The sequence below is a fragment of the Piliocolobus tephrosceles genome, chromosome 6 (assembly GCF_002776525.5).
Source record: "Piliocolobus tephrosceles isolate RC106 chromosome 6, ASM277652v3, whole genome shotgun sequence".
Classification (NCBI taxonomy): Eukaryota; Metazoa; Chordata; class Mammalia; order Primates; family Cercopithecidae; genus Piliocolobus; species Piliocolobus tephrosceles.
Genome location: NC_045439.1, coordinates 133905 through 156445, shown reverse-complemented (window position 1 = coordinate 156445; position 22541 = coordinate 133905). Strand labels below are relative to the sequence as shown.

General features: G+C 56.6%; 2 protein-coding genes and 1 pseudogene across 3 annotated transcripts in view; 1 reads left to right on the top strand and 2 right to left on the bottom strand.

Moving 5' to 3' along the window:
• CCNK (cyclin K) overlaps positions 1-8528 on the top strand; it is a 31346-nt gene extending 22818 nt beyond the window's left edge. Inside the window, exons 10-12 of the mRNA XM_023205603.3 lie at positions 61-94; positions 4099-4170; positions 7167-8528. Of these exons, the coding sequence (XP_023061371.1) occupies positions 61-94; positions 4099-4170; positions 7167-7792 (732 nt within the window). The 3' untranslated portion in view covers positions 7793-8528. The remainder of the gene's footprint in view (positions 1-60; positions 95-4098; positions 4171-7166) is intronic.
• LOC113220098 lies at positions 8492-9676 on the bottom strand (annotated as a pseudogene). Its single transcript, XR_003307044.1, has 2 exons — positions 9564-9676; positions 8492-8997 (listed from the first exon to the last, which is right to left on the bottom strand). The product of XR_003307044.1 is annotated as an uncharacterized LOC113220098 (transcript).
• Positions 9039-22541, bottom strand: part of CCDC85C (coiled-coil domain containing 85C) — a 93643-nt gene continuing 80140 nt past the window's right edge. The window contains 4 exon segments of the mRNA XM_023205604.2: positions 9039-12337; positions 13162-13260; positions 14061-14156; positions 19017-19124. Of these exon segments, the coding sequence (XP_023061372.2) occupies positions 12248-12337; positions 13162-13260; positions 14061-14156; positions 19017-19124 (393 nt within the window). The 3' untranslated portion in view covers positions 9039-12247.

The window sequence follows — 22541 nt, the reverse complement described above, 5'->3', positions numbered from 1 at the left end:
CATTTTTTCTCATCATACTCGGGATCCCAGCTAACAGTTGTATATTTTCTTTTGTAACAGGTTGTTTCTCCCAAAGAAGAGAACAAAGCAGCAGGTAATTTCCTGTTCTGATGTTTTGGTTTTTAGTTTTATGTGTTGTTTTTTTTTTTTGAGGCGGAGTCTTGCTCTGTCGCCTGGACTGGAGTGCAGTGGCCGGATCTCAGCTCACTGCAAGCTCCGCCTCCTGGGTTCAGGCCATTCTCCTGCCTCAGCCTCCCGAGTAGCTGGGACTACAGGCGCCCGCCACCTCGCCTGGCTAGTTTTTGTATTTTTAGTAGAGACGGGGTTTCACCGTGTTAGCCAGGATGGTCTCGATCTCCTGACCTTGTGATCCACCCGTCTCGGCCTCCCAAAGTGCTGGGATTACAGGCTTGAGCCACTGCGCCCGGCTAGTTTTATGTGTTTATATGCAAAACTTTAAATTCTTAGCCAACATTGTTTCTTTTCAGATCTAAATTGGCCTTAAATCTTAACTTTAGAGCTCATCCAAAACTTCCATCAGCATTGTCTTTCTGTTCATCACGTGATCATAGATTTTAAAATTGTGCTCTTATGAAGCTATCAATACAGAAAATACTGGCAATAAAAATGTACTCAGTAACATATATAAAAATATAATTATGGGTGTAGGAGAACTGTTGCTGCAATTTTATTTTTACAGATGAGTTACCCCCATCACAGCAGCAAGAGTCCTCTCCCAAGCACCAAGCCACAGCAGATGGGGTGGGCAGTAGGGGCAGGTGTGCTGCCCAGACTGCCCTGGCCCGGCCCAGACCAGCTGCCCATGCAGGCAAGGCCTCTTTTAAACACACTTGGGTTGAGGGAGTGTCACATGTCTAGAACCCAAAGTTAGTTCATGTCTATATTGGAAATAAACAGAAGGAGCGAGCAAAATTGGAACAATTACAGAACAGAAAGTTAGAAATGTTTTGTCACAGGATCAGTCCACCTATCACACTGAACTCTTTGAAGGCACAGACCCTATTGACTCATTTGTCTTTCTTTGTTACTTGGTTCTTAGTTCCAGTAGTTCCTGATTCTTAGAACCATGTTCTCGGTTCTTAGTTCCATTTATAAAACTGCTGTGGAATCTTACAGTTATGATAGAGCTACTTTTTTTTTTTTTCTTTTTTTCAGGATATTTGAGGGAATGATGAGTTCAGTACAGGTGAATTTTTTTTTTTTTTTTTTTTTGAGACGGAGTTTCACTCTTACTGCCCAGGCTGGAGTGCAGTGATACAATCTCAGCTCACCGCAACCTCCGCCTCCTGGGTTCAAGTGATTCTCCTGCCTCAGCCTCCCAAGTAATTGGGATTGCAGGCATGCACCATCAGGCCCAGCTGATTTTGTATTTTTAGTAGAGACAGGGTTTCTCCATGTTGGTCTCAAACTCCCGACCTCAGGTGACCTGCCCACCTCGGCCTCCCAAAGTACTGGGATTACAGGCGTGAGCCTACAGGTGAAGTTTTTAATTAGCTTCATATTGACCGACATTAAATGTGAGACACAAGAATGGGCTGCGCTCCATGCCACATGAAATGCAATTGAGGGCCGGGCGCGGTGGCTCAAGCCTGTAATCCCAGCACTGTGGGAGGCCGAGACGGGCGGATCACGAGGTCAGGAGATCAAGACCATCCTGGCTAACACAGTGAAGCCCCGTCTCTACTAAAAAAATACAAAAAACTAGCCGGGCGTAGTGGCGGGCGCTTGTAGTCCCAGCTACTCAGGAGGCTGAGGCAGGAGAATGGCGTGAACTCGGGAGGCGGAGCTTGCAGTGAGCTGAGATCCGGCCACTGCACTCCAGCCTGGGCGACAGAGCAAGACTCCGTCTCAAAAAAAAAAAAAAAAAAAGAAATGCAATTGAGATGAGTTGACGTGCAGGTCTGTCAGAGTCAGGAAACAAGCTACATGCAACCTTGAAGGAAGAGTTGCATTTGAGCAGCGGGAGCGGACGGGTGGATGGAGCAGTAAGGTGGAAGGGAGATGGAGAGGAGTCTTTCTGGAATGTGACTAATTGAAAGGCAATAGGTTCTGATAGGGTCTAAAACGTGGGTTAGGACCAGATCACAGAGTTTACCTGGAGGACTATGAGTTTGGCAGAGGCAAGGGAAGCCATTGGAGATTTAGCAGGGGAATGACTTCGTCTAAATTCATTTGAGAACGAGAGCCCTGGCAGCAGTAAATAGGGCAAGTGGTTGGGAATGGGGAGAATCTTGCTGGCACCCATGGGAAACATGGTGAAACATGGTGGCCTCGGCGTGCTGGCTGCGGGGCACAAAGAACAGGTCCAGGGGAAACTTTATAGAGGAACTCAGCTGTGCAATGCCATGCCGGAGACCACTGGCTGCAGAGGGCTACGAGCACTGAGAATGTGGCTGGGTCAAATTCTGAAGCACTGACAGTACAAAATACACAGAGATTTCCAAGAAAGGAGAACGTAAAACATCTCATTAGTAAAGCTTTATATTGGTTACATGTTGAAATAAAATTTCCGATCTATTGGGTTAAACAAATTTTGATCCTTTTTCCTTTTATTTCCAGAGTCTTGCTCTGTTACCCAGGCTGGAGTGCTCCTTTTACTTGTTCAGGTGGTTTCTGGCACACTTGTAATCCCAGCACTTTAGGAGGCCAGGGCATGATTTGAGCCCAGGAGTTCCAGGCCAGACTGGGCCACGTAGGGAGACCCCATCACTACACAAAATTTCAAAATCAGCTGGTCATGGTGGCGCCACACCTATGGTCCCAGCTACGGGAGGCTGAGACAGCAGGATCACTTGAGCCTGGTTGGTCGAAGTTGCAGTAACCGTGATTACACTACTACACTCCAGCCTGAGTGACAGAGTGAGACCCTGTCTGAAAAAATAAAGTGGCTCCTGGAAAGTTTAAAAGTATAGATATGTGGCTCTCAGTTATATTGCTGTTGGACAGCCCTGATGTAGACAGCTTTAGCTATTAACAGCTGTGGAAAAAGGCAGGAGGTGGGTACTTGAGGTGAGAGTAATACCATTTACAGGATACAGAGGGAAAAGTGGAGTGTGAGGTGCTGATTGCTGGGTCTAGGGATGGGTCATGGTTTTGGTGGCAAGATGGACACTAGAAATGTAGGTTTGTAGTTGTCCACTCGGGCTTTGGACTCTGAGGAAGAGGGTGAAAAGAGAGGAGGTCCCTGGACCTTGAATTGAGCCTGTATTTGAGATGGAGGAAATCCAGAGAAAGAGGCCAGTGATGGCAGAGGAGACTCAGATCTGAGTGGTGTACAAGCCAGAAGAAAGTACATTTCAGGAAGAAAAAGCCTCAACATGCAAACAGAAAAATAGCGTTCTGTTTCAGTTGCAATGTGCACGCTGCCTTCTTAAACAGAAGAGATTGGACTTCCCTTGAGCTGCCTTGGAGACCTAGTGCTGTCATTGTGGATTCTGGCTACGTGCGACTGCCTGACCCGGAAGGGTGGGCTGTTTCCTCCACCTCAAGGGGTCCCAACTGCTGGGCTTTTATGAGCGGCACATTCTTCCTGCCATCAGCGTGTCAGCCTCCAGAGCTGTACTGATTCCAGTTAATGTGCTGCTTCTGACGTGCTGCCAACTGGAAGTCAGTATTTGGGAGAGAGAAAATAAACTATGTCTAAGAATGAAAAGATAGATCCTCTTGTGAACCCTCAGGGGACTCAGTGACATGATGTTGCTCCTCTGGACCTTTCTTTGCGTCCTCTGTGCCAGGGAGGACTCCACAGACAGGTCATACGTGCTCATGAAGACGTTGCTTACTGGTCTCACATGGTTGGAAGGACTTGTGTGAAGTGGTCAGCAAGGAAACTTAGGTAGACATGGAAAACGGGCTGCCTGTGGGAAGCTCACAGGTCTTTTGGAGGGAGGTGGTATTTCATTTGTTAACAGGATTCATGCATAATGGTTTAGCTGAAAGCTTCCTCAAGTTCCCTTAAAGCCTTGGTCATCTCTGTTGTTTTTCTCCAAAGAAATCTCTGCCAGTACATTTTTCGTATTACATGCTTATTCATGTGTAGAAGTATGAGTGGTTTTCTAATCTGCTTTTTCTTCGTAGAACCACCACCACCTAAAATCCCCAAAATTGAGACCACTCACCCACCGTTGCCTCCAGCCCACCCACCTCCAGGTAAGTATCTGCCGAAGCAGCTTGGCCAGCTGTGCACATCGCTGCCGAATAGTGGACACAGCAGGTCCTGGGAGCTTAGAACAGGGAGACTGTGGGGCCCAGATTGACAGCGTCAGCCACGGGCAGGAATCTTTGCAAAACTGTTCTCGGGCCGGGCGCAATGGCTCGTGTCTTTGATCCCAGCCCTTTGGGAGGCTAAGGCAGGGGAATCACCTGACCCCAGGAGTTCGAGGTCAGCCTGGGCAACAGAGTGAGACCCTGTCCAAAAAAGTTAGCCAGGTGTGGTAGCACATGCCTGTAGTCCCAACTATCATTTGAGCCCTGGGCAGTCAAGGCTGCAGTGAGCTATGATTGCACCACTGCACTGCAGCCTGGGTGAAAGGGAGGCCCTGTCTCAAAAAACAAGTTCTCATTTTGACCAGGTATTTTGAGAATGTTGTAAATTGTTAAGTATATCTGAATATTCTCTGACCTCTCACATCCAGAAATGCTAAACTACACATTGTATTAGAATCAGTTTTAGGAAAGAAAGCCAAACCCTGCCAACTGAACATTTATCCAGATAGAGGCAGGGTTACTGTGGCTACTAGGCTCTGGCTGTCCCCACACCTGCTTCCTGTTGGCAGTGTGTCATCTTAGTGCATTTTGAAAAATAAGCAATTGTACAGAGTAAATGAAAGAGTGAAAAGTTCTCTACAGGTACATGGTAAGCTGGAAAGCCTCTCTGATACCACTAGAAATAGAAGAGAAAAGCTGTAAAGTAGATGGCATTCTTTACCTGTGGCACCATTTCAGAAGGTGACACACTAGAGAAGGCCTGAGTGACCTGTGTTGTCTTTCCGAAAGATGGTTAATACTCCGGAGGCTTCCGAGCCTCTGTCAGCAGCGCCTCCAGCCTGCTGCACTCACTGTTGGTTGGTGCACGTGGCTCACACTGGGGCTCACAGCACCGTGTGCCCGTAGCAGATGTGCCACAGATTACATGTCTGTTTTTACTCAATCATGATAGTGTTTATGCTTTGGGAGAACAGAGGCGTCATTTTCCACTTTGGGCCAAATCCCAAAACCCCCAATTCAATATGAACTTTACTTAAAAAAATGCCTGCGGCTGCTCGTGAAGCATATAAGGAGCACCTCCTCGCCAAGTGCAGTTCCCCTGGTCCAAGCCTGGGGCTGTGCCTTCACTGAGGAGACGGATGGTTCACCTGGGGAGCCCGGGGTGGCCAGAGAGGTGCTGCTGCCTCCAGGGCACTGAGTAGCTGCTGTGGAGGCCTCAGAGCTCTGCTCCCTCCCCCATTACAGCCAGCCAGGAGTAGGCCTGGGACTTCAGTGGGACCTGGGAACCAGATACACTGCCAGGAGGCAATGGCTGAAGAGAGTAGGGCCTGGGAGGTGCAGTAAAGCTGGGCCATGAGGAAGGGAGGGAAGCACGCTTCCTGGGAGGCCCTAGACCATGGGAAGAGGTGTTCAGGTCAGCAGTGATGTTTAGGGAACGGTTCAGTGGCAGTATATGGCACTTGGTCAGGAGCAAGTGTGCAGAGAGAATGGGGTGCCGAGGATAGACCCCCACTTGCTGTTCCAGCTCAGTCACACAGCACAAGGGCGGGTGTACTGGTGACTTGAATATTCAGGCTGCAGGGTCGAGTGTTGGAAGAGTTGGCTTCTGCAAGGTAGAGGAGCAGGCCTGTGGGCCCAGGTGGCTGTGGAGTGACACACAGGAGGCATTGAAGGGTGTCAGCGCTTTTCTGCACCTCTTTTTTAGTCAGCTTCTGGAACCACAGGGCATCTGGCCCTGACCTGGAGCCAAAGCCAGTTCTCTAAGGCCAGGCACATACAGCCTTCCTGCCCAGTGGCTGGCGAGGGCTGATCTGCACAGGCAGTCCCCAGTGGCACACCTGTTAGCAGCCCGATCAGTCCTGCTCATGCTCGCTTTGGCAAGATCAAATGGGTTGTGTGCCAGTGGCCACGTCTATACAACCAGGATGTCATGCTCTGCCTTCCCTAACCCAAGTGCCTGGGGAACCAGAAGCATCTTCATGGCCTTTGTCCTCTTTATGTTCTCTGGAACCAGAAATGTTGTGCCTATGGTTTGTCTCCTGTGCTGCCTTGGGAAAGGACACTCATTCTGTGTGTTTGGCTACCTGTGGTGGGGTGTTCCGACGCCATTATCCAGGGGTCTGATGGTGACCAAGAGATCACAGGCCAAAACGTGTTAAATAAGGCTTTGGCGGAAGGGGGCATGAGGGCTCATGGGCTGGGAGGCGCTGTGGGAGGGGCCTGAGGCTGGTTCTGAGCACAAGTATCTTGGGTGTGCTCAACACCTAGTGCTGCCTATCCCTGCTGCATACACACAGCAGCACGCACACACACGCGCAGCACGCACACACGCAGCACGTGCACGTAGCACGCAGCACGCATGCACACACTCCTCTCAAGGAAGCTGCTGAGAGCACGCAGGACCAGCCCCTCTTGAGTAGAATAGAACCTGAATTGCTGCTTCGATGGGTACATTGGGAATGTCAGAGACTTGTACAGAATTGTTCTAAATGCCATCACATTCATTTGACCAACTCTCAGGCTTTCTGCAAAATGCCACTGCTGCAGACAGGAGGTCAGTGTGGCCCTGACTCTTGGGGTCAGTTTCTGAAGGCAGAAAAACAGAGGAGCCCCCACACGTTTTACACTAGGAAGAGGAGGCTGGGGCCAGGGCACAAGGGGGCTTCGTGTGCTGCCAAGACTGCCGGCGGCTGGTGTGGACAGGCCTGAGGGAGGGAAAATCCCAGCTCATCGCAGACGGGGTGGAGGGCCTTTTTGACAAATGGTGAGGAGACATCTGGTGGCATCAGGACATGGGGCACGGGCCCATGTGTTGAGCCACAGAGGAGGGGGCAGCTGCTCCCTGCTTCTCTGTAAAGATGGCCCTGAAGGGCCAGGAGGCACTGAAAAAGCAGCTATTGCTTGCGGAGGCTGGGCACCAACACATCTCTCTCCTGCAGACCGGAAGCCTCCCCTCGCTGCTGCCTTAGGTGAGGCTGAGCCGCCGGGCCCTGTGGATGCCACTGACCTCCCCAAAGTCCAGATTCCTCCTCCGGCTCACCCGGCCCCTGTGCACCAGCCCCCGCCGCTGCCACACCGGCCCCCGCCCCCGCCCCCCTCCAGCTACATGACCGGGATGTCCACCACCAGCTCCTACATGTCTGGAGAGGGCTACCAGAGCCTGCAGTCCATGATGAAGACCGAGGGGCCCTCCTACGGCGCCCTGCCCCCCGCATACGGCCCACCTGCACACCTGCCCTACCACCCCCATGTCTACCCACCCAATCCGCCCCCGCCACCTGTGCCTCCTCCCCCAGCCTCCTTCCCCCCACCTGCCATCCCGCCCCCTACTCCTGGCTACCCCCCACCCCCACCCACCTACAACCCCAACTTCCCACCCCCACCCCCACGCCTGCCCCCTACCCACGCCGTCCCCCCTCATCCTCCTCCAGGCTTGGGCCTGCCTCCAGCCAGCTACCCACCTCCTGCCGTGCCCCCTGGAGGACAGCCCCCTGTGCCCCCGCCCATTCCCCCACCTGGCATGCCTCCAGTTGGGGGGCTGGGGCGGGCAGCCTGGATGAGATAACGTGAGCCTTTTTTTCCCCCCTTTGTTTTTTTTTAACAAGTTTTTCTAATCGACTTGCAGAGTAGTTGAAGTGGGTAAGCAGCAGGGTACCTTGTATAATGAGCGACAGTTGCAGTATGGGAAGAATGGACCGGGCCCCTGGGATAAAATCAGGGTGGTCCTCACATCTAGAGGACGGGGACAGCCAGCTTTCAGAGTAGCCTCATCAGCACCCTTGCAGTCTGACTGTGTACACTTGGTTCAGCTAATGTCTGAGAGTCCTGCACTGGGTTACTTTATACTAGTGAAGATGTTAACCAGCCATATTGGCTCAATAAATAGCTTCGGTAAGGAGTTAATTTCCTTCTAGAAATCAGTGCCTACTTTTCCTGGAAACTCAATTTTAAATAGTCAAATTCCATCTGAATTCAAGCTGTTGTCATTTTCATTCAATGGCGTTCTCTCCCGTGACACCCAGAAGGGTCAGAAGAGCCACAGTTTTGATTTATAGATGTTTGCATCCTTTGTATTAAAATTATTTTGAAGGGGTTGCCTCGTTGGATGGCTTTTTTTTTTCCTCCAAGGAGAAGGGGAGAAATGTACTTGGAAAGTAATGTATGTTTACATCTATTTGCAAATTCCTGTACATAGAGATATATTTTTTAAGTGTGAATGTAACAACATACTGTGAATTCCATCTTGGTTACAAATGAGACTCCTTCAGTCAGTTATCCAAATAAAAGCAGTTCTGAAACTGTCCTTTTCTTTGTTAATGGGTGGAAGGTAGGGCTCCAGGCCTTCGCAGTCCCTGGGTGATAAAATTTGTAGAAGTCCTCCTTCCGGACCCTGGGTACCGGGAGAGGCCTGGCTGCAGTTCACAGGAGCCAGAGCCAACCCCACTGCCTCCCAAGGCACTCTGGGTGGATCGGCACATTTGCCTGCCAAGCCAGTCTGCACCCATCCTGTGCCTGCCTTGGTTTCCTTTGGAGGACCTGGATGAGTTCCAAACCAGCTTGAAACTTTTAAGCCTTGCTGCATAGAACACACACAGGAACACAGGCTTGGGTTTGAAACGCTTTCCACTCTGGCCTGCGATGAGACGGAGGCAGCTGGAGGAGCAGCGGCCTCACCATCCACCTTGAGGGGCCAGGGCTGTCTGTGGAAGGGGCCCCGACTGAGCCCCCACCTGAGGTGAGGGGCCTTGGCCCTGTGTCTGCCTGCTGACCCTGCCACCCGTGACGGAAACAAGCACTGAGCACCCAGCCAGGAGGCTCACAAAGAGGCCTTTATTTATCTAGCTCAAAGTAGACACTATCACAATCTTGTTTGTTACTCCTTTTACTAAAATAGTTCAAATCAGTGTTTTTACCACACTATCAAAAAGTTCTGTTCTTGTCTCCCCACATCAGAGTGGTTGAATAGAAGGTAGAAACAGGCCGGGAGTCCACAGGCTCCCAGCTCTAAACGGTGCCAGGGCAGGAAGGGGTGGCTCCAGGTCTCAATGTGGCACCTTCTATAGAAAATAAGACGTAGCTGCCGGGCCCGGGGACAGAAACCAGACGTTCCAGTCCATCTCCAAAAAGCAGCACAAATACTTTCCCCCCACGGTATGAAAAATATACACCTCTACCGCTCTGCAGTCATGCTTTAATTTTTTTTAAAAAAAAAAAAAAAAAATCAGTAGTATGTATCTTGTTTCCTCAAGTTTCAAGAAAAAAAAATGAAAGGTCACTTTTTTCTCTTTAAACACTGACGTGTAGCTAGTGACTTGGATAGAAAGGTGCCACCCTACAGAATGTGCTCAGCATCTTCTAAGGCCAGGATGGGCTTGGCCGCTGGGCTGGGGCTAGAAAGGAGACCTCCGTCTGTCACAGTGGAAACGGAAGCCGAGTGCCAGTGCCGCATCCGGCTTCAAGATCAAGCATCAGAGCCTTCGAAATGGAAAGGGGGCATCTGAAAGGGCACCCCCACTGGGGGCTTTCAGAGCTAAGGCTCCGGAAAGTGACAGAGCCGGGAGTCACCCTGAGTTGCAGCACCCTCAGGGTTCCCCTGTGGGAAGGCCCGTCTGACCCTCTGCAGCCCACGGCTCTGCAGCTGCCACCTGTATTCAGTACATGGCGTCGCTGCTGCTGGCTTTTAAAATCAGCTATTAGTTTGAGATGTGACTGTCACCAACAGAGTTCTGTCCTAGAAAGCCATCCCAGTGCCGTGTTGGCTCAGGGGGCACCAGCTTTGTGCTGCCTCCGTAACAGGCAGGAGGGTTCTCAAAGCAACATTCCACTGATCCTGGATGCGACTGCAGCATTAAAGACAGGGTCAGTCCCCGTGAGGGGAGAAAGGTGGCTTCAGGGCTGTTCTCTGGGCCTGTTTGCAGGAGATCCGCAGGCACCAGGAGCCCGTACTTATTGCTTATTTCAGTGGTGGCCAAGCCAACCTGACCCAACCATGATGCACACGGGCTCCCAGACTTGGCTCCCACTCAAAATTGACCCACACCCCTTGGGCTACTCTGCGGTTCTTTGGACTCCAAGACCCAGAAGGGCATCTGCCCAGCTGCCCACTCGGGCAAGAATCACTGGGTACCATGAGCAGCAGGTGTTCACCCAACTTCCCGTGTACACCCCTGGTGACCCGGGAGCGTACCACCTGACCGGGTGACACTCCTTCCCAAAGAATCCAAAGAGCCTCCTGGCAACACCCACAGCAGGAGCGCCACCATCCCATCACCAGCACCCACTTACACCCCTGGGGCTAGGGGCTAAGACGGGGGGTGTGAGCCTTTCCCCTGAGAGCAAACAGGCAGCGAGAACTGCTCAGGATAGAGCCGCCAGCTCGGGAGAGGGACAGGGCAGCCACCTCCCTCCTCTTGCCTGCAACCCCAGCCTTGGGCCTGTGTGAGACCTGCTGGGTAGGAAGACAGCCTCCCTGGGCTCTCCAGGAGGGGCTCTGAGCACCTGCTGGAAGACCACAGGAGTCTAGTGAGGACCTGGTGAGGTCCTGGACTCGAGCCAGGGCTGCTTACAGCGGCATGAGCGGATGTGGGGAAGCGGCCTATCCCCGCACTGCGGCTCTGGGATCTCCCCTGTCACGTGCCACACATCACTTACCCCCTCTAGGCCTTATTTTCCTCACACACCAAATTTTCTATTGCACTTTACAGTTTATACATGGTCATTTACACTGAAGATCTCTTGATCCCCAGAATCCTGTGAGGAGGGCCTTATGCTGCCGATGTTACAACTGAGAACGTGGGCTCAGCGTGAGGAGGCAACGGTCCACCCGCAGCGACGGCAAGGCAGCAGGACTCAGCTCCGTCCGGCCGCCCTCTGGCCTCTCCAGCAGGTCAGCTGTCGGCTCACACCCCGTCAGTGAGGACCCCTGCCCTGTGTGTGCTGGATGACCTGAGGCCGTAAGCATGGCTGAAAGGAACCTCAGAGACCTGTTTCCACCAAGATCCCAGAGAGGCTGAGTGAACTGCTAAAGGTCACACCACAAACTAAAGGCAGAACCTGACCAGACCCCCTCCTTCCCAAAAAGAACAGAACTCTCATCTGCAGCCCAGACAGCTGTCCACAGGGACCCGAGATGCAGCCAGGCCCTGGGGGAGGTCACAGCCATCCAGAGCCCCAGCTGTGGCCCAGTGCTGCCCATCAGGAAACTCACATATGGCTCAGCCCAGAAACTCTCCCCAGGCCCTTCCTTTGTTACTGGCCTGTCATGTAAACCACAAATAGGGATGTGCCCCAGGCATGGGGCAGGAGGAGCCCAAAAAGGGCATAGCCTGGACAGGGTGGCAGGGGGACGTTGCAGAGACTGTGGGGGAGGGGGATGACCTCCAAAAGCAAGGAGCAGCAGGCATTGGGTGGCTGGGTGCGGATCCCCAGGTGTGAGGGCACCCGGAGCTCCAGATACGGGGTCACAGGAGGGGCCCAGGGCAGCCTCCAGCCAGCCACAGACATGGTGAGCGGCCTTGTCCACGTGCCGGGGACCCAGTGCTTGGGCCAGGCCACTGCACGTGGGCCAGAAGTGGTACCACCTGTGTCAAGACCCAGGTAGCGGTGCTGTCCGTCCAGTGTGGGTGGCAGCCGGGGAGTAGAGGGTTTGATGAGTGGCCCCTCCATCCCAGGCGAGACACAGGAGCCTGGACAGTCCCCAGGCTGGATCTCAGAAGCAGCCTCCTGCTCATGGGGCTCAGGGCTCGGGGCCCAGAGAGGGAACGAGGCATCCGGGCCGCTGTGCTGCAGGAACGGCCGTGGCATCTCCTTCCCAGGTTGCTGGTGTGTGAGGCGGGAGATGGCGGCTTGGGCCAGTGCATCGGACCCATGGCAGCTGGGCCAGGGCGGGCAGCGTCCTATGTACAGTTCACCACAGAGAAAGAAGACAAGGGCTGGGCTGGAGGTCCTGCCCGCGTCTGGGGCCTGAAACTCCCCCTGGGGACTCCCAGCAGGGCCAGTCCACGTCCACAGAAGAGTGGCCCTACAAAGGCCCCTTGAACTGGTTCCCAGACAGGTGCTGCCGTATGGAGGGCTTGGAGCTGGCTGCATCTCCCAGCTTTCTCCAGACCACCTGTGGAGAGGAGACAGCTGTGAGTGGTGGCCTCACCCGCGTCCACCTGCCAGCTGTGTGCGTCCGCCGCCGCCTCACAGCAGAATCACCCACGTCCTCAGAGCCACGGGCCCAGGAGGGACGCGGAGGCCACTGCAGGCCCAGAGACAGCCACACAGGTCTTCGCGTGCCCGCTATCGGGCCTGAGCAGGTCATTGCTGGGGTGTGGCTCAGCCTTGCAGCTGTCCAGTGGGGTCCATGAGCCCCACTAGGTGATGCGGGGGAGGGGCTGCACAGTTCAGAGCCCCTCGCCCCCCTTGAAGCCCTGGGTTCAGACCCTATGAAACTCCTTCCCCGATGGCTCCTGCAAGCACCCAGGGAGACCACTGATGGTGCCCAGCTGGGTCGGGCACGGGGCTCTCCTGGGCAGCCCCAGCCTGGTGGACTGAAGGCTTCCACCTGGACCTCCTGCTCTGAGCACCACCTGCCCAGCCAGCAGCCACGGGGGGCACCAGCAAGCTGGCAGGCCCAGGGGCCAGCACCCAGGGAACACCGGGGGTGAACAAACCAATCCCGGGGGGTGGGGGGCCCAGGCTCTGTCCAGAACCCCTCCTGGGGAGGGCAGATCTGCAGACACCAGGGGCCCTCTGGGAAGGGCAGGGGGCAGTGAGGTGATGACCAGCCGGGGCTCTCAGTGCCTCCGAGGCCTCCCCTCAGCCATCCAAGGCCACTCAGCTGAGCATTCGAGAAATGGAGTCCCACATGGGGAAGCGTATGGCCATGCTGGGTGGCCCTGGTCGCACTCCCAGTGCCAAGCCTCTGCCCCCCACCCCTGGAAGCCTCACGTTGCACATCTCGCGAACGATGGCCTTCTCCTTCTCACTCAGGTCCTCCTCGCAGCTGTCCTGGAGCTGCCGGTCCAGATTCTCATGTACCTCCAGGACCTGAAGGGAACGGATCTTGGAGTCAGGGGCAGAGGCCACTGGCAGACCTCAGGCAAGTCAGCTGGCCCCTGAGCCTCAGCCTCCCCTGCTGCACACCAAAGCTGAGGACCCTGAGCTGCTGGGCCCCTGGTGACAAGCGTCGAAAAAACAGGGGTAGGTCATCTTCTCACCGTGCTGACACTGTGGATGCCCTACAAGGGAAGCAGCTGATGGCTGGGCCATCTGGGAGGAAGTAGGCTGGGCAGGGAAGACCCTCAGGTGGACTCACTACAACCCAGGGCCCGCTGGAGGTGAGCGGGCACTCGCCACGTGGAGGGGGTGTGAGTAGGCACGGGCGTGTCCACGCACGCATGTGGGACGTCACGGGGCACGTACGTAGGAGGAAGCGGGGCATGGGAGTGGGGACTGTGCTTAGGTGTGCACAGCCTGGAGAAACCAGAGCCCACTGGACTCACCCGTCTGCACCTGCGGAGGCTGGGCCTGGCAGACCTGAGGTTATTTCTAGCCCCACTCCTGCCCCTATCGTTCTGGCCTTAGTAGGGTGCCTGCCCTCCCCAACCCCAGGCCTCAGTCCTGCTAGCTGCAGTGGCTCAAGGACGGCAGACAGGCGACACACTTATGACTGCCACCTCTGAGTTCTGCCCTCACGGTGCTCCAGGCAGCCATGGCCACCCAGCCACCCACACACAGATGAAACCCCCCACCCCTGCCACTTGGATGCCCCCGGGTGCAAAGGTCCCACAGTCTTGCGGCGCACCCAGCGTCCGGGGGCTCCTGAGGGAGCGGGTAGTGGCCCTTACCTTCATGGCGTGCACGACAGCCTCAGGCTTCTGTCCTGCAGGGCTGTAGCCAGCAGAGGGGGGCGAGGGCAGCTCAGGTGCGGGGCAGGCCAGGCCCTGGGGGAGGCAATGACACATCTCAGCTCACCCGGGCTGGCTCCCACGTGGTGGCCACAGGAATGACCGGTGGCTCAGAGAAGTCCCCGATTCTGAGGGGCCAGGGCCCAGGCAGGAGGAAAAGGGCACCGGGGTGAGGCAGAGGAGGCAGGTGTGAGGACGGAGACCCAAGAAGCCCGCAGCCCCGTCTGGCCGGTCCCGCCCGTCAGGTCTTCTGCAGATGACATGGTCCTTGATAGCACAGAGGCAAGAGGGGCGGTCCAGGGTCCACCCATACCTCTCAGGCCCCCCTACCACCCTGCACAGGTAAGACCTAGCGTCTGTTTTGCAGGGAAAATAAGTTCAGCCCAGGCAAGGCAAGAGACCCAGATGGCAGCAAGACCAGGAAGGTCTGGACTCAACCCTGGCACCTGACTCCAAACTCCCTTCCCCTGCCCACCCTGGAGCCCGGTTGGACAATGCTGGCTTCGCCCTGAGCACTCCTGGGGCCTGCCTCCCAGCTGCTACCTCCCAGCCCTGTGGGATGAATTGGCCGCCAGGTGCCCAGCTCCCACATCAGGCCTTGGGGAGGGGACCCAGCCTCTGCCAGAAGCTGCGTGTCTACCCAGGGGCCGGTGGTCCCACCCCCAGCTTCCTGCCTCTAAGGGTCCATGTGGCTGGGAAGCCGGGCGCAGGGCTTCTCCTCAGGCTGCAGTGGGGACCACGGGGCCCAACGAACCAGGAGTTCACAGGATGCTGGGAGAGCTTGGGAGGAACTTACAGGTGCCCAAAGCCAGACAGAAAACACGCAGTGGTGCCCTGTGGGCCCTGGAAGCCCTGGGGTTTTGAGGACGTCTTCGGGGCTCCCCACTCTGGCAATCCTTGGGCCAACCCTGAAAGCTGAGTCTGCTGCCCTCTCTGTAAATGGGGCTCTGGTGACGCCTCCCCACGGCCTGGCAGGCTCAGGGAGCTGGGCTGGAATCCCACCCACCCAGGCCCGCATCATGGGGCCACCTAACACTGCAGGGCTGGGCTCTGCGACCTCAGGGCCCGGAAGCCCCTGCAGGCCTGGCAGCCAAACCCTGGTGCCCTCCCCGCCCGCCCCGGCCTGTACCTGCTCCCAGGGCCTTGCAGGTTGACCGGCTCCTGCCTCCACACGGAGACCAGGCCCCACCTCTGAGGCTAGGGGGCCTTGGGAGCAGCTACCTCCAGAGGCCCCCCGAGCCCTGGGGTTTAGGAAAGTGTCATTGAGGTGGGGCCCAACCCACGCTGAGCCTGTTTCCTCGTCTGGACAACAGAAAGGGTCCTCTGCCCAGGGTGTGTGCAGACCTCTAACTCCAGCCCAGGCTGTCGGATCTCTGTAGTGTAGGGAACCCAACAGGGACGCCAGGATTCCCCCGGGACAGCGCAAGGGGGCACCCCGACCTGAGGCAGAAGGCGGCACTCACCACGCCGGACAGCAGGGGGCGCCAGTCGCACACGCACAGCCCTGGGAGACCTGGGCACCTACACCTTCCTGCACCTTCCGCTGCAGAACAGAGTCCATGTGCCAGCTGGCCCCTGGCACCTCTGGCCTCATGTCCCCATCTGCACGAGGCCCCTGGGCTGCCTGTCCTGTTACAGCCCCCAGCTCCAGGGGGCCGGGATTTCTGCAGCACAGGCAGGAGGGAAGCCAGGAGCATGGGAGTGGGCTGTGCAAGCCGCCCCTCTCCTGCCCACCTCACTGGGCAGTGGTGGGTGCCAGTGAGGGCATGTCCTGGAATCCTGAAAGTGACACCAGGACTAGACAAAATCCTAGTGTTATCTCCAGGGCATTCCCGGGGTGCAGGGGTCCCCAACTGCACTAGAACTCAACCCCCTCTGGCCACACACACCTCCCACTGATTAGGTACCCACTTAGGGTGGATGGGCCCACTGAGTCCTTGCCACACTGCTCCTGGCAGGCACTATCTTTTTACATGTCCATACACACCCACTTTTTTTCTTTTCTTTTTTTTTTTTTTTTGAAGCAGGATCTCACTCTTTCGCCCAGGCTGAAGTACAGTGGCACCATCTCAGCTCACTGCAGCCTCGACCTCCCAGGCTCACGCAATCCTCCCATCCCAGCTTCCAGAGCAGTTGGCACTACAGGTGCACACCACCATGCCCAGCTTTTTTTTTTTTTTTTTTTTTTTTTGGTACAGACAGGGTTTCATCACGTTGCCCAGGCTGGTCTTGAACTCCTGGACTCAAGCGATCCTCCTGTCTTGGTCTCCCAAAGTGATGGGATTATAGGCGTGAGCCACTGAGCCTGGCCTACATGCCCACTTTACAGACAAGGAGACTGAGGCTAACAGAATGGCTTGCCCAAGACCAAACAGCTCGTAAACAATGGGACTGGGCCTTGATCTCAAGTCTGTGGGACTCCTGAGCTGGTGCCCAAAGTGACGATACCAGTGTGCACCAGAGAGAACTGAAATAGACATCCACAAAATACCTGTCGCCAAACGCTCAGAGCAACACCATTCCTGTGAGCCCAAACGGGGAAACGATCCAAATAGGCAGCAACAAACAAAGGAACTATGTGTTCTACCCACACCACAGAATCGTATTCAGCCATGAAAAGCAGTGAAGAGCAACACGGGGTACCTGTGGTTGGACCCTGAGAACAAGATTCGGAGTGAAAGAAGCCAGACACAAAAGCCCACACGTCATGTGATCCCATTTATACGAAATACCCAGAATAGGCAAATCCATGGAGATAGAAAACACCAACCAATCGGTGGTTGCCGGTGGCTGGGAGGAAGGGGGATGGAGTGGTGGTGGCTGATGGGTACTGGGTGCCTTTCTGGGATGATGAAAATGTTCTACTGTGATGATGGCATAACTGTGAGTGTCCTCCCTCAGGAGGCTGATGGTATAAACCATCTCCCACCCTCCGCTGGGGGCCAGCCCTGGGCACCTGCCCTGACAGCCAGCGGGTGGAGGGTACAGGCAGCAGAGGGCAGAGAGGGGTGCCCACCCCAGAGAGTTACCTGCTTTACCCAAGGACCCTCCAGCATGCCCTCGCTGTGCCCATGACCCACAGGTAGCCTTAAAGGAGACTTGCCTGGGTCTGGAAGGGCCCGTGTCCCAGGCAGTGTCTGAGCCCGGAGACGGCCCTCCCCAGATAACCGCCTCTCTCTCCCCGGGGGTCCAAGTGCCGGACATGGGCTCTCCAGGACCCAGCAAGGGCCACTGCCCTGTGAAAACTTCACCAGGCCTAGCCCCTGGGCCTCTGGCCCTGGCCCCTCCGCAGCAGCCACTTCTCCAGGCTTCATGGTGGCCCCTCCCACGAGACACCTTGACCCCTCAACACCTACTCCTGGGGGCCTGCCCACCAACCAGCCCCAATCCTGCCCCCTGCACCTCAGTTTATCACCCGGCCTCCCGGCCTCATGGAGGAACGACCCCTGCACAACCCCCACACCGGCCCCTGACCTCTAGGCACACACAGGCACCAGTACGCACTCACTACGGGGCCCTGGCCATCCTCCCCACCCCTATGAGCCTCACTTCCTCCTCTCCAAAGTAGGGGACACCCCCTGGTGCACAGGGCGGTCTAGAGGGAAAAAGGAGGCAAGGAGAACGAAACCCCTCCCAAGGTTGCCTCCTCCAGGAAGCCTTCCAGGAACATTCCCGAACTCTGACAGCATTTTATTCACACTGTCAGGCCTTGAGGTTCAACCCATGCCCGGGGTGTGCTCTCCAGAGGCCTGCAGGGAAACAGCGTCTGGTGGGCCTGGTGAATGTGAGAGCTGTGCTTGCACAGCACTTCCCAACCTGCAGGCCACTCGAAGGACTTCAGGACACAGCACTGAGCAACTGCTAGCTGCTATTACTCCCTCCCATGATCTGAATGGATGAGCGGCACAGGGCATGAAGGCTAAGGAGCCAGCCCCGAGGGGGCATCCCTTGGCTTTTCAGAACCCTCCACTAAGAAACAGAGCCTCGTTCAGCCGGGGGACTCCTGGATAAATGCTTGGAATATCGGCCATCGGCGGGCTTTGCTGCCTGCACAGGCTCTACAGCTGCATTCCTGGAGAAGGTGGAAGGGCCGCAAAAGAGAAATCACAGAGCCAGCAGCCAGTACTGAGGCCCAGCCAGCTCTGCGGGGGGTCCTGGGGTCAGCCTTGCAGGCGAGGGGTGAAGGGGAGAACAGGAAGGGGCACAGCTGCTATGAGTGCACCCGCTGCCCAAGAAGCACCTCCATACATGGCTCTGCAGTTGCCACAAGGAGAACAGCCAGTGCTTCCTAAGCATCAGCTACGCACCCACCAGGGCTCCCCCAGGTGTTAAGCCCCACAACAAGGCGAGGCTGCCAATGCTAGGAGGGCAAGTGGGCCTGGACTCGTGTGGCTCCCCACTGCCATCCCATCTATCTACAGGGCACATCCCTGAATTAGGGTCCACTTCCCGGGAGCCAGCTCCAAGTCACCTGCCCCATTCCCTCCAGGCCAGGTCAGCCAGGTAGGGGCAGAGGATACCCCTGGAGGCATCCGGTTGGTCATTTCCGTGCAGAATCCACACACCTGAGCCCCACGCTCCAGGGCTGGCTGGGTACCCTCTCCCCACTGTGGCCAAGGAGTGGCGCAGGCTAATGAGCTGCTCAGAGGGACAGCGGCTGGGCACGGGCAGCCCTGCACATGTGCCTCTGGACACTGCCCTGCACCTCCAGCAGCGTCACCCCACCTGGGGCTCCACCTCTAACTGCCACACTGGATGGGACACAGGGACACAGGGCCTAGGGCTGGGGCTGAACTGGGACACCCAGATCCTTGTGCCCCCGGGGCAGGTCACTGGCCCGCCTGAGCCTCAGCCCCTCATCCAGAACCTGTGGGCTTCCCTGGGGCACACACTCACGTTCTGCAGGGAGTCCTGGTAGGAGGGCGGCAGGGACGCAAGCTGCGACTCTGAATGGTAGGGCGAGAAGCCTTTCCGCAGCGCGCGGAACTCTCCGGAGCCTGCCTGCTGCAGGGGGGAGAGAGAGAGGGGTTAGACGGAGGGCCAGGCTCCAGAGGGCCCGGGGCGTGGCTCCTCACAGTCGCAGGGTCTGCTCAAAGGCACGGCCTCAGTGGACCCCTCCACCCTCCCCTCCACACCCCTTATCCATCCCCCAAGCCAGGATCAATCGATCTTCACTCTCCCCAAATCAGACGTCAGCGATCCACTCTCCAATGTGGGCTTCGTAAACGTTTGTTGGATGGCTGAATAAACTGAATGAATGAATGAGGGAGAGCCAGCGAGAGTGAGGAGGGAGCGTCTCTCCCACCCCGCGACCCACCCTGGCTCCTCCGCTCCAACATCCTGCCCTTGGGTCCCTGCACAGACGGCACCGCTCAGAGGGCCTGGGACAGCCGCCATTGGCAGCACACGGGGCCACACCCACAGGCAAGGCCTCCCACCTCCCACGGGTTCAGGACTCTAGGGATGCTCTGCCCGGGCTGCCTCCGCCGTCGACGGACAGGGAGCTCCTAAAGCAGGTCCTGGACGCTGCCTCTGAATCCCTGAGAACTCGTGGAAGGGGCTGTAACCGATGCCCTGTGCACAGGAGGGAGGGAGGCAGGGAGGCTTGGCCTTAGGCCCTTTGCTTAAGAGCGAAGCAAACACCCCAACCCCCAGAAGTTGGGGCTGGAGGCTGGGACCAGGAGCCAGAATGAATCCACGGGTCCCATAAATGTCTCAGTTTGTGAAGGTCAGTCCCACAGTGACCCTCCCGTGGCCCAGCCCAGCAGAAGGCACGGCCTTTCTTTCTGTATCACTAAGGGGTTTTGGGTGTTTCTGGCCCAAACACCCTTTTCTACTTCAAAGGAACTGAGAGAAAGCGGCTGGGCAGATAAGACACCGCGGAATGTGCCATAAATCAGCAGGCTGTTGAGTCAACCCAAACAAACTGCAGAGGAGAAGAGACAGAGGAGGCCCAGGCTGGGGCGGGGCTGGGCTGGGGCGAGGGCAAAGAGGGCAGGACAGGCCGCAGCCATGTCTGGGGCCCCAGTTCCACGCACCAGCCCCTCGGCCTGGCTGTGAAAGATCCCCCACACACCCTGCTTGCCTCCCTCAAAAGCTGGACCTGGCTCCGCACTTCTCACAAGCCCCAGCCTCACTGAGGCCCAGCTCTGTGTTCTCCCAGCCCCTTCAGAGCCCTGGCCAGGCCCCCCACGGGGGCTGGGAGGTCTCAAGAGCATGGCTCAAGGGCCAGCAAACAGCTGTGTCCTGCGAGGCGGGTGAGGAGGGGAGGGAGTGGAGGGTTTATTACCCGCTCCCACGGAGGCCCGCAGAACCAGGACCGGAAAGCAGGGATCCGGGCAGTGACTCCCCTCATTAAGTAGCCCACACCCACCAGACGCTGGTCAGCCAGGGCAGCCGGGCACTGGAGGCTGGAGGCTGCTTCCTGGGCCTCGGGAGGACCTGGGTGTGGCCGAAGGTCGGGGAGGGGCATAAAGGAGAGAGAGAAGTGGGAACCAACCTTCCTGCAGGGCCCCCAAAGTGTGGTGGGCTTTAGATAACCCTGGTCAACATCGCAAATAGGTCTCAGCACGGGGACCTTGGGTACAGCCCTGAACCATCAAATGGGACTGCCGTGTCCCGACTATGGCATTAACCCTGGCTGACCCTGCCCAGGTTAACCAGAGGCACTCACAGTCCCCAGCTGGGGGTCAGATCAAGGAAAGCCCCCCCCCACCCCCCCCCCCCCCACCAAAAAGAGGAAGAGGCTACAGCCCCCACCCCTAGGCCCAGCACTTACTCGCCCTCCCCCAACCATGAGTGACACCCCTCCCCCCACCCTATCAGAGCCACCCATGCCTCCCTGGGTCACCTCTCCTGAGAGATGTACCCCTAGCTCCACTGAAGGGGAAAATTCCAAACCACCTGATTTTCTTGGCCAGGACTCTACAACAGTAAGAGAGTTACAAGATCTTCTCCAATGGAGAATGCATTCTAAGCCAGCACACACTCTGAATGCGTGCGCGTGCGCACACACAGTCTGACTACTGGGCCACACAGCCAGGAAGGGTACACCTGGCATTGGAGCCGCTACCCTCCCCTCCAGCCGGCCCTGCCCTGCCCAGCTTGTTTTGACTCGGGCGTCCCTTCCTCCCCATCCTCTCTGGCGCTCGACCAAATGGGCTCCCACGTGCTGTTACTGAAAACTCAGTTTGTGCTGCCGTCCCCTCCCCTCCCCCAGATAATTTCCCTAGGAGGAGGTGTGTGCATGAGCTTGAGGGAGGTTTTTAATTAGCTGCACGCAATTCCCACCCTTGCCTTCGGTGAGCCTCTATAAACATTTGCATGTCCATAGAACTTTATTAGCAAGCCACAAAGCCAGGCAGGAAAAACGCACAATCTCTCATTAAGGGGCAATGTGACTAATGACGCATCAAATGAGTAACCATTATTGCACTTAAATCCAAATTAAAAATCCTGCTATGAGACAGGTCGTCAGTCCCTTTGCAGAATGAGATTCCCTAGGATTTCACCGAGGAGGGGAAACAGGAGCTGAAATCACCTGCTGGGCTTGGTCTGCACACAGAGAAGACCTCGCAGCTAAGGAAGGTGCTGGCCCTTCCTGGGGGGTGGGGGGTCCACTACGCTCCCCAGAAACACCTGCCTGCCCAGTTTCCCTCGGGTGGCTCCCTCAGGACCCAGGGAGAAGGGATCTTACACACAGAGCTGCCAGCTCAGAGCCAAAACAAGATTTCCCGAATCCTTAACATGGTGGCCCCTTCCACTCTGGCCAGGCCCAATGCCCATCACCCACTTCTAGGGCTTCCAGAGGGCAGCACGAGGGTCCTGGACTAGGGAGGAAGAGACCCAGGTGGTGGCAGGGCCCCTTTCCCACTGAGGACTGCAGTTCAGGACACCCCCAGCCTATATCCCGGGCCTTCACTGCAACCCTGCCCCACTTGGAGCCCAGTAGGGACTCGCCGGGTGAACTCCAGTTGTTCCCCGGCCCTCTCTGGGCCTCTGCAATGCAGCCCAGCCTCCTCCCCGGCAGCGGGCTGTGGGGGAACTCCATCCTTCACCTTCCTGACTTCCCGGGAATTCCTGCCTGCAAAGCTGCAGGGGGCCTATGTGGGGCCACCCTAGGGTCACCCCTAGGGAGCATTGTCAGAGGGGGTGCTGAACAGAAAGAGGATGAGACCTAGAGCCCACCCACTCCAGCCTGCCCACCTGAGGCTGCCTGTTTGGGAAGGATGGGTGGGGTGGCTGCGGGTAGGAAGCCCCTTTCTGGGCTGTGCTCAGGGGTGCTGCTCTCACCCTGCTTCCTGCTCCCAAAGAGCTTTTGGGCCCTCAAATGTGCCTTCTGCTGCATGGCTTATGTGTCTATGAGGCACAAACAGAGCACCTCCGGTGTGCCAGGCACAGTTCTGTGCCCCATCAGGGAGG